Source organism: Vipera berus (assembly GCF_964194415.1).
Source record: "Vipera berus genome assembly, chromosome: 1".
NCBI classification, from domain to species: domain Eukaryota; kingdom Metazoa; phylum Chordata; class Lepidosauria; order Squamata; family Viperidae; genus Vipera; species Vipera berus.
In genome coordinates this window covers 133333526-133345516 of record NC_138202.1, presented here as the reverse complement: position 1 = coordinate 133345516, position 11991 = coordinate 133333526, and the positions used below count along the sequence as shown (strand labels likewise).

At 40.0% G+C, this 11991-nt stretch overlaps 1 protein-coding gene across 1 annotated transcript in view; it reads right to left on the bottom strand.

The window, feature by feature from the left end:
- Window positions 1-630: 630 nt before the first annotated feature.
- LOC308668167 (protein mono-ADP-ribosyltransferase PARP14-like) overlaps window positions 631-11991 on the bottom strand; it is a 38273-nt gene continuing 26912 nt past the window's right edge. The window contains exons 13-17 of the mRNA XM_081327867.1: window positions 10953-11159; window positions 10248-10856; window positions 8809-8942; window positions 3848-4022; window positions 631-2517 (exon numbers count right to left, since the gene is read on the bottom strand). Coding sequence (XP_081183993.1) covers window positions 2231-2517; window positions 3848-4022; window positions 8809-8942; window positions 10248-10856; window positions 10953-11159 — 1412 coding nt within the window. The 3' untranslated portion in view covers window positions 631-2230. The remainder of the gene's footprint in view (window positions 2518-3847; window positions 4023-8808; window positions 8943-10247; window positions 10857-10952; window positions 11160-11991) is intronic.

The window sequence follows — 11991 nt, the reverse complement described above, 5'->3', positions numbered from 1 at the left end:
AATCTTGCTCCGTGCCTTGCTTCTCTACTTTGTTAGTTTAAAGTTACCAAGTGCAGCTGCAACCAATTCTGGATCTTTAACCACTACACCGCTCTCCTCTTCCAACTTTCAGATTTTGATTTCTCTCTCTGCAGTGATTTATAGGGAAAACATGGCTTGTTTTGATCATGAACTCTCCATTATAGGTAGTGCTCAATTTACAGCCACTCATTTAATGACCTTTCAAATTTACAATATCACTGGAAAAAAGCGATGAGCAGTTCTCACACAACCATCGTACATCCCCGCTGGTCAAGGGATCAAAATTTAGGTGCTTCGCAAATGGTGTGTACTTACAATAGTTGCAGTGTACCAGGGTCACGTGAGTGCTATTTGCAACCTTCCAAGCCAGCTTCTGACAAAAGTCCATTGGGGAAGCCAGATTCATTTAACAACCAGAAGTCACTCAACCGCTGCATTTTCTCGATGACAGTGGCAAAAATATTGTTAAAATCAGGCATGACCCCTTTAGCAGCTGCTTTGCTTAACAACAGAAATTCTGACCCCAGTTGTGATCATAACTCAAGGACTGCCTGTATTTGGCACTTCAAGGCTAATTTTTAATAGGGAATTTAGGACTTGTGTGAGAGTTTGGTGTAGGTGTCCTTTGCTGAAACTACACGATTTCAAGAAAACCATCTCTTTTGTGCCCTAATCGTCAAATTAGAAAAGGAAGGGGGGGGGAATAATCCCCAGTTCAGACACATTGCATCCGAAAGAATTGTTGGCACAAGTGCAAGATGAAACAAATTCCAAGTTTTCTGTAGGGTTACAAGCTTTTCCAAACCCACTGATGGTTCTCCAATGAACATCAGTAGGGCCAATTGAGGAACTGAAAGAACTGGAAGGCCATCCATACTGAACTATGGTTTAAACCATAAATCTTCCCTAAAGCTGTCACTCTTCCTGTAGCCCAAGAACATTCATGAAGACCAAAAACATTTTTGTCAGAAAAAGTTTATTGGACTACTTGACGAGGTAATTCTTAGAAAGATTATAAATACAGGCACTTCAGTATGTAGGCCAAGATAATCCTAGTTAATTAAGACATGGCATCATCTTGCAGGATGAGAGCTGACATCACTTTGTTATATTTATAAATGGCAGTGAGGAAAATCAACCAGAGATAGCAGTTCATTGGAGATAGGAAAATTTCGGCTACCGCTTTCTGACTTGTGAAGTTCATCAGGTAGATACGGCTCTTTCCGGCATTGCCTGAAAACAACTAAAGTTGTTCTATGGCTACTTTGTGAGCTACAAGTCCTTTCAGAAAGGTCACCACCAGCTTTCTGCAGCTGGACTGACCAATTCATGGCTGTAGGGTGAATCTTATTTTTTTCAGTCTGACACAATGTTGTAAAGCACCATTTGGTAGTAATATTTCTCATAAGCCGTTCTCTTCTGCGTACCATAAGCATAGAAGCAATTTAGATTAAGGATGAGATGGAAACTACTACAAATTTTCCCAGCTTTACAGTGGAATTTTGTTTTCTTACTACCTTCTCAAGCAATAATACATATATTTAATAATAATACATGTTATTAATTGTTGCTAACCATTTCTCCAGAAATAATAAAAAATAATCTTGCGCATAATTTGCCTATAACCAGAGGGAAATGCAGTTTTTGGGCAGGCAGAAACAGATGCTGAATGATCCTGGGGAAAAAACAGATAAATTGGTGGAGGACAGGGAAAGTGACATGATAGCAAAGTTCAGAATTTAGAATGGAGAGAACCACCAGAAAAAGAAATTGGAGAAAACGCTGGTTTAGCAGTTTTAAGCATTAGTGTGTACCTGTAGAAAAAACGCTCATTGTTTTCTTTCATTTGAGGTGCAAAATGACTTTCATTGAAACTGAAAGGACACTTTCAAAATCTGATCACTGTTAAGTAGACTTCAAACTGTTCCTTAAGTCGAGGATATATCTTCATTGTATTTACAAGATTGTAACGCTTAGTTCTATTGTTTCCTTCAAATACATTCTCTATGCAGAAAATCATCATGTTCTATCCTCTCTTGAATATCATTTTCTGGCCTCTATTGGATTTTGATTATTTTAGTCTTCCACTCTAGAGAGGAACTAAATACTGAATCGAGATTCAAGTGACAAGTATTTTAAAAAGGTTCGTTCAAATTACTTGCTTTTAACATGAGAAGAAAGGGAAATAAATCATGTTTTGCCTGTTAACCTATCTTCTAAAAGTAATTAGATATTCTGGGTAAGCCTGAGCATCGTGAAAGATAACAAACATTGATGGTCGATTCATGTTGTCAGTTACACTGTCGTATAAGTCAAACCCGCCATTATTTTTGGATGGAGGTATAATCTGTCCTGATCTTCCAATACAATAATCTCCGGTCAACACACGGGCAACGTACATATATTTTCTCCCATTTGCATCTGGCGGGCAGTAAACGTCCTGAGCAGAATAATTTGAGATGACAGCAAAATAGGTCCCATTACCAATTACTGCAGCTGAAACCAAGAAAAAAAGGTATAAAATATAAGATATTGATAAAATAAACAATGCAAAACACCAGTATTTGTATTTCAGCTTTAAGTGATTATTATCTAACAAGTTATATTTCTAAAAGTCACCTATTGTGTTGTTCATTTAGACACACCAAATTGATTGAAACCTGATTTTAGGAAAAGCAAACAGTACATTGTAAGCAGGGAGTTACAAAATTGAGTTGTCACCACTACCACTTTTTGTGAAAAATAAGAACCTGATGGCCTTTTCCATTCTCCTCAAAATCTTTTGCACCCTCAATCCTTCCACTGAACAGAGAGATTCTGAGCATTCAGCAGCCACAATCCTATTCACTCAGAGAATAGAAAAGGAATACTATTTTTCCCCCTGAGCTGACAATAATAAATAAATAAATAAATAAATAAACCTTTATTGTCAAAGTACAACATGTGTACATTGAGATTAGCTGAGCCTCCCCCTGTGCTCTCTCCCCCCAACACACAGTGACAACAAACCATCCCACCACACTATGTGAACCCACTACACCACACACCGGCCTCCCAAGTCAATTCTGCATAAGATTATGTCCCATTTAAAAGCCTAACAGCCCACGGATAAAAGCTATTTTTCAGCCTGTTGGTACGGCTGGCTATATTCCTATATCTCCTACCGGATGGTAGGAGAGTAAAGAGATACCGTCCAGGGTGTGAGTCATCCCTGAGAATCTTCCTCACTCTTGTCATCCAGTGGTGTCAGGGAACAGCCCACAATCTGATTGACCCAAGATTCCCCGAGAGAAAATAAAACTCTTGTGTATGAACTCTTCTCACCACATTGCCCGGTGTGATAATGCAACTGCTTGTCAGAGTCCTCCTCTTTTCTTTGTGTGTTGAGTCTACACAGCTCCCAGAAAGGGGCCATTCAAACTAACCCAGTGTGCCTAAGAGTTTGCAGATGTTTGTAGTTTTTCTCTTATGGCAGTTTTAATACTTTTATGAAATATCTCTTTTATCATTGTTTCAGCCACTTTGATTCTAAATGCCATTTTATAGTAAGTTTTTGTTGCCTTTTAAAGAGGGTTAGGACAGCACAAAGCTCTTCTCTTAGGATTTAAGCTTTACTTTTCTTTTGCCAGTGTATTCCTTTCAGCAAGTCTTTTTTTTCCTGTAGGGATTTTTTAAAAAAAATCAGATTCTTCACTAAACCTTACAGAAGGGAAGGGAGGCAAGGAGAGGGGAGAGGGTGCTGTTGGGCTGTGTAAAAATCTTCATACATCTTTGAAACACAACGCTTTATGTCATATTCCTTTATATCTGCTTAGAAGGATCTTACCATTCTTTCCAGCATAACTGCGGTTAAAGCCAGTCTGGTAAATTGGCACCACGGTGGAAAAGGGAGTCCCATGGAAAAGGATCTTCTCATTGTTTCCATGGCCATTTTGTGTATCTATTTGCTTTTTCTTGACTTGATAGGCTTGCCAGAGGTAAGGATTCTGTACCCTTTCAATCTACAAAGATTGCAAATGTAAAACGTTATTATTCATTTACCAGTATCATTCCCTGTCATACAATATCTGTATCCATCTCCCATGAGTTTTAGCATTCTCCCTTGGTGACTATGCTAAGATTAGAAACAAACAATCGAGAAGAAAGGTTGCAATGGAGAATTGGCAAGGAGAGTCTCTTACGTGTTAACTTCTCACCAAAAAGGTCTTGTTGTCCACTGCATTGTCTTTATTCAACAGGCATGGGACTGTGTTATTTATTTATTTATTTATTAAATTTATATAACTGCCCATGTCACTGCTGTACTGTTAAAACTTTATAAAACCCTTGAACAAAAACAGCAACATAACTATAAAAGTCATTAAAAATACTCAGAAGCTGTATGCCTAATATCCTCAGAGGTTCACTACAGTCAAAATAAATGCAATTTCTTTCGTGGCTATTCAGGATTATGGAAAGGCCAGTGACATCACTGCTATCATATCTGGGTAAAACTTCAGAAAATGCTTCTCATGAACATCAAGATTCAGTGAATTATACCCCCTTTGGATTGCTTTGCCTATTGCTAAACTCAAAATGGGGCAGATGTATGCAAAAACAATCATTGTAAATCTAGGTTTATTATGGCCACCACTTGGAAGATGGAATTACTGAAACAGCAGCAGCACGTTTCATTTGTCAGTATTGGGCTGCTTTGTGGTCAGAAGACATTTGATGGTGGAGAAAGTAAGTGTCACTAAGGTCAGGTTTTGGTGGGCTGTAAAGTGGGGAGGCCCCTTCATGGATTACTGCCTTGTCGTGGTGAAGGGGCTTGCATAATTCAATGAAGCTATGAGCTATGAAGCTATGAGCTAAGAATCTCTTAAGATGGATGGTACGTAGAGTTCTATGAGCACATTCCATTGATAAGATATTAATCTAACCTTTAACAATTCACAGAAAATCTTGGTTTAATTAGCTTTTTAAAAGCAGGCTTCTAGTCATTAAAAACAGCATTTTTAAAAGTTTATGTAATCTTTAGTAAACTTAAAAGTTTTGTTTCAGCATCTCACTCTGAACTGCCCAATGCTTGCAAATAGTGGACGGGCAGAATGCTGGGACAAAACTGCACAGACATAAGTTGTATCTTTAAATGTTTGTATCATGACTTTCCCCTTCATGGATTACTGCCTTGTCGTGGCGAAGGGGCTTGCGTAATTCAATGAAGCTATGAGCTATGCCGTGCAGGGCCACCCAAGACGGAAAGGTCATAGCAGAGAGTTCTGACAAAACGTGATCCACTGGAGAAGGAAATGGCAAACCACTCCAGTATCTTTGCCATGAAAACCCTATGGACAGTACCAAAAGGCAAAACGATATGACGCTGGAAGATGAGCCCCTCAGGTCGGAAGGCGTCCAATATGCTACTGGGGAAGAGCAGAGGGCTAGTACTAGTAGCGCCAGAAAGAATGAAGCGACTGGGCCAAAGCCGAAAGGACGCTCAGCTGTGGATATGTCTGGTGGTGAAAGGAAAGTCTGATGCTGTAAAGATTCTTTCTCCATAGGAACCTGGAATGTAAGATCCATGAATCAAGGAAAGCTGGACATGGTCAAACAAGAGATGACAAGACTAAACATCGACATCTTAGGTATCAGCGAACTAAAATGGACAGGAATGGGTGAATTTAATTCAGATGACCATCAGGTATACTACTGCGGGCAAGAATCCCTCAGAAGAAATGGAGTAGCCTTCATAGTCAATAAAAAAGTAGGAAAAGCAATACTGGGATACAACCCTCAAAATGACAGAATGATCTCAGTTCGAATCCAAGGCAAACCATTCAATATCACAGTAGTCCAAGTCTATGCCCCAACCACCAGTGCTGAAGAGGATGAAATTGACCGGTTCTATGAAGCCCTACAGCACCTTATAGAACTAACACCCAAAAATGATGTCCTTATCATCATGGGAGATGGGAATGCTAAAGTAGGAAGCCAAAAGATAACTGGAATAACAGGCAAGTTTGGCCTTGGAGTACAAAATGAAGCAGGGCACAGGCTGATAGAATTTTGTCAAGAGAATACGATGGTCATAGCAAACACTCTTTTCCAACAACCCAAGAGACGGCTTTACACATGGACATCACCAGACGGTCAACACAGAAATCAGATTGACTATATGCTCTGCAGCCAAAGATGGAGAAGCTCTATACAGTCAGTAAAAACAAGACCAGGAGCTGACTGTGGCTCAGACCATGAGCTTCTTGTTGCAAAGTTTAGGCTTAAATTAAAGAAAGTAGGGAAAAGCGCTAGGCCAGTCAGGTATGAATTAAATCATATCCCTGTTCAATATACAGTAGAGGTGACAAATAGATTTAAGGAATTAGATCTGATAGACAGAGTGCCTGAAGAACTATGGACAGAGGTTCGCAACATTGTACAACAGGTAGCAACCAAAACCATCCCAAAGAAAAAGAAATGCAAGAAAGCAAAATGGCTGTCTGAGGAAGCTTTGCAAATAGCTGAGGAAAGGAGGGAAGCGAAAGGCAAGGGAGAAGAAGAAAGATATGCCCAATTAAATGCAGAATTCCAAAGAATAGCTAGAAGAGATAAGAATGCCTTCTTAAATGAACAATGCAAAGAAATAGAAGAAAACAATAGAATAGGGAGGACCAGAGATCTTTTCAAGAAAATTGGAGAGATGAAGAGAACGTTTCATGCAAAAATGGGCATGATAAAGGAACCAAAATGGCAGGGACCTAACAGAGGCAGAAGAGATTAAGAAGAGGTGGCAATATTACACAGAAGAACTATACAAGAATGAGCTTAATGTCCCTGATAATCACAATGAGTTGGTCACTGACCTCCAGCCAGACATCCTAGAATGTGAAGTGAAGTGGGCCTTAGAAAAGCTGAGCAACAACAAAGCTAGTGGAGGTGACAGTATTCCAGCTGAGCTATTCAAAATCTTAAAAGACGATGCAGTAAAAGTGCTACACTCAATTTGCCAGCAAATTTGGAAAACTCAACAGTGGCCACAGGATTGGAAAAGATCAGTTTACATTCCAATTCCAAAGAAAGGCAGTGCCAAAGAATGTTCAAACTATCGCACCATTGCACTCATTTCTCATGCTAGTAAAGTTATGCTTAAAATTCTACAAACTAGACTCCAGCAGTATGTGGATCGAGAACTACCAGAAGTACAGGCAGGATTTCGAAGAGGCAGAGGAACTAGAGATCAAATTGCTAACATACGCTGGATCATGGAGAAAGCTAGAGAGTTCCAGAAAAACATCTACTTCTGCTTCATTGACTATGCTAAAGCCTTTGATTGTGTGGATCATAACAAACTGTGGCAAGTCCTTAAAGAGATGGGCATACCAGACCATCTTATTTGTCTCTTGAGAAACCTATATGCAGGCCAAGAAGCAACAGTGAGAACTGGACACGGAACCACTGATTGGTTCAAAATTGGGAAAGGAGTCCGGCAAGGCTGTATACTGTCGCCTTGCCTATTTAACTTATATGCAGAGCACATCATGAGAAAGGCAGGGCTAGATGAATCAAAAGTTGGAATTAAGATTGCCGGAAGAAACATCAACAACCTAAGATATGCAGATGATACCACTCTAATGGCAGAAAGTGAAGAGGAACTAAAGAGCCTCTTGTTGCGAGTGAAGAAGGAGAGGGCAAAACTTGGGTTGAAACTAAACATTAAGAAAACCAAGATCATGGCATCTGGCCCTCTCAATTCCTGGCAAATAGATGGGGAAGAAATGGAGGTAGTGACAGATTTTATTTTCCTGGGCTCCAAGATCACTGCAGATGGGGACTGTAGCCAAGAAATTAAAAGACGCTTGCTCCTGGGGAGGAAAGCCATGGCAAATCTAGACAGCACACTAAAAAGCAGAGACATCACCCTGTCAACAAAAGTGCGTATAGTCAAGGCTATGATCTTCCCAGTTGCAATGTATGGCAGTGAAAGTTGGACCATAAGAAAGGCTGAGCGCCAAAGAATTGAAGCCTTTGAACTATGGTGCTGGAGAAGACTCCTGCGAGTCCCTTGGACTGCAAGGCGATGAAACCGGTCAGTCCTAGAGGAGATCAACCCTGACTGCTCTTTAGAAGGCCAGATCCTGAAGCTAAAACTCAAATACTTTGGCCACCTGATGAGAAGGAAGGACTCACTGGAGAAGAGCCTAATGCTGGGAAAGATTGAGGGCAATAGAAGAAGGGGACGACAGAGAATGAGGTGGCTGGATGGAGTCACTGAAGCAGTAGGCGTGAGCTTAAATGGACTCCAGAAGATGGTAGAGGACAGGAAGGCCTGGAGGAACATTGTCCATAGGGTCGCGATGGGTCGGACACGACTTCGCAACTAACAACAACAAAGTGGGGAGGATTTTAGATTAATTGGTAAATGTGATTTGTGACAGCCTTTCTGGGGTGGGAATTGCAACTTGTTACTTTGTATCAGGGAGGGAACTTTTGTCTTGGGTTCAACTATGTAAGTGCCGATACTTTGTTTCCTGAATAAAGTGTTCTTTAAGGAAGAAATCCTTGCCTTGAAGTTCTTTTCATTGGTTTCATCTATTGGAACCATGAAACAGAAGAGTACTGACACAGATATCCCCTAAATGCTACTGAAGATGTTACCTAGCCTGGTAATGAAACGTTCACAAATCAACCTGCAAGCTTGGAGAATGAACCTTCACTTTCATCACCTCACAGGGTGGTGGTTGTGGGGAAAATAGGAAAAGGAAAGTGTGTTGGGTTTATTTGCTTCCTTAAGCTCATATCAAATGTTACCTTTTCAATTGTGAATGTAGGGCAGCCAATCCAGAATATTTTTTCAATGTCCTTATATTCTCTTGATGTGGTTTGTAGTGGAACCAGTTTGACATGATTTCCTTCCATATCTTCCCACTGTTCAGGAAGATGTTCTAATACAAAATAAACATTTTGTTAAAATAGCACTATGCATAAGTTTGAAATCAATGGAATTTGCAATTATCTCCCCTTGTGCTAAACATTACATTTATTACTAAAATCCTCACCGTGGTTTGGCAACCCTGCACAGGATAATTTTATTTCATCATCACAGCTTTCCCATCAGCACTCACAAACCACATTTCCCCCAAAATGAGACCTGGTCTCTTTTTTTGCCTCCAAAAGAGGCACCTGGTCTTATTTTCAGGGAAGGGTGTGTCTTTTCCACTCACCTGCAGCACCGACAGCCCCACCCAGCTGGCCCACTTCTTCTGTGTCGTCCCCCGGTCTGCATTTTACAATCAGAGGCCTTTCCGGAAGGCCTCTGCAGCTGAGAAACAAACTATGGAATCTGGAAAAGCCTCTGACTGTGAAATGCACACCAGGGGATGACGCAGAAGAAGTGGGCCGAGAGGAGAGGCAGGCAGGCTGCAATGGTAAGTGGGGTGCGAGGTGCATGGGAAAGCTCCACCCCCACCCTAGCTTGATTTTTAGGTGTGCCCCTTCAGCCATGGTGGCTCAGAGGTTAGAATTCAGTACTGCAGGCTAAATCACTGTTCACTCCACGAGTTCGATTCTGTAAAACTCAAGGCTGACTCAATTAAGATAATGTAGATTTTTGCAAACACTGCAGATTTTTTTCAGAAACTGGCTATCGTAGTGGACATGTTCAATTTCAAAAGACATACTCAACAGCCCTCTACTCTGATAGAGATGCTCTCAGCCACTGCTTCCTGTCACCATTTTTATATACTACAAATATGCTAAAGTGCTTACAATGAAATCCAAATACATTCTCACAAATAAAGATGATTCTAGAGTCTGGGAGATATATCACCTTCGTATTGATTCTTAAGAAAAAAGTTAAAAACCTTCAAATTCAGATGGAGAAGGAAGCCTGATATGGGCCAAGAAAGATGTCTCCAGACACAGTGGAAGTCACAAGCATTGCATCAACCTATATACTGATAAGCCTAAACTTCTGGCTGGAAAATGAACACATGGAACACCTGCTATACACATGAACAAGCCTTGCACATCCAGTATGGAACTGACAGTCATGTTTTAATGCCAATCATACAAATGGTCTGTTCACTTTTAATTTAAAACAAATTCTATGTGATACACCCACATTCATGGCTTCTACCCTTGCCCTACCCCCGTTGCACCCTTTTTAAAGCATGGGGAGATTTTTGACAGGTGACCAAAGCAGTAATCTAGCCACGAATCGAACCTCGGTTATTTAAGATGTTCATTACCTTCATCCATTCCAATACGTTTAATTTTCATACGTTTTCCTTGGCTATCTACAACACACATCTTTTTCAGGTTAGCTGTGTATTTCTGTCCCTGAATTTGGACCTCAATTTGTTCCTTTGTGCTGATTTTAGCATCTTCTAAATCAAGGTTACTTAAGGTATCAAAAGGTAGAAAGACATTTCCGTCTGCACAATACTGCCACTCAACCAAAACTTTAACAAGTTCTGCCTTGGATTTCTTTTCCTGGTCAGCTTTAAGTGTTTTTAATAGGTTCTGAATTTCTGTGAAAGCAGTGAGGACATCCCGGGGGATACCAGATACCAAAATAAAAGGAGGAGACTCCGTCTTGTTCAGATGAATGGCAATATTCAATCTTTTCTGGAGATCATTCAGTCTCTTGATTTCGGCATCAGCAAACGTAACTATCAACTCATCAGCAATGTGATTTTCTGTCTGTTCCTTGAAAATCAATTTCCTTAGCCAGGCTTCAGCCTCTTCCACGTTTTTCTTGTTTTCACCACATAGCTCAAAAGTTGAGGTCTCAATCTTCTTCTCCAACACTACAAAACTTTTCTTTTTAGCAGGTGACTTCCGACCAGTTAGAAACGCTATAAGCAAAAGGGAAATACTGTAAGTGCACACTCAGAGGGGGGAAAAAATGGAAAAGAACATTTACATAAATGAACTCACTACTTTAGACTTGCCTTTAAACTTAGAAAACCTAGATTCCGAAGTGGGCAATGCCCGACCTTCTTTATTTTTCAAAATGGTGGAAAAGGATTTTTGCATCTGTGGTTGAAAAACAACAACTTTAACAAGTTTCAAGTATCGAGGCAACCGTTTTCCTGCAAAGTCAGCAACTGCACTGATGATATTGTCAGCTGCTTCATCAGGACTCTTTCTTCCTTGACCTGTATCAGATACAACACAGAAAACCCAACAAAATATACTTATTGTTAGTACTTATTACAATGAAGGACTCAAAGCAAGGATGGACCAGCCATGCCTTTTCAGATATCGGACTACAATTCTCATCATCCCTAACTGCTTGTCATTCAAGCTATGATTCAAGCACATCCAAGATTCTTATATCTGGAAGGCCACTGGTACTTTACTTGTGAGTTGCTAACATTTGTTATATAGCATTACCCTATGCAGCCAGACCTCTATTTATTGGGTATAAGACCAGACAATATTGACAAAAGAGATTGGTATATATTTGTTCATGTCTCAACAGCGGCGAGGATGGCCTTTGCCCAATTGTGGAAGGACCCAGATATACCCCCTGATCATTTGATAATAAACAAGATTCTCCGTTGTGCCGGGATAGACAGGTTAACGTACATTTTAAAAGATAAACGTGAATCACTATGTAAGTTGCAACAAATGTTTTGTATGGCTTAAAAGAAGGCTCAATTTAGGAGACGAGTGATGAGATCGCCCACTCAATTGATTTGTGTAATTTATTAGGCCTAGAAGGTTGATAAGATATGAGCAATGGTAGTTTTTTTCTTTTTTTTTCTTTTTCTAATGGTAAGGATATTCTATGTATTGGAAAGTTTAGCTGGGATGATATATTTTTTGTTAATAGAAGAGTAGATATAACTCTCGGTCTGTTTTATTTGTTTTTCACGATTCGTACTATGTGATTATATGGTTGGTGTCTTTAAACCCCTTGTCCCTTTCCCTATGTATTATTCTGTTGTCAATTTTACTGTAAATAATTAATAAAGATTATTTAAA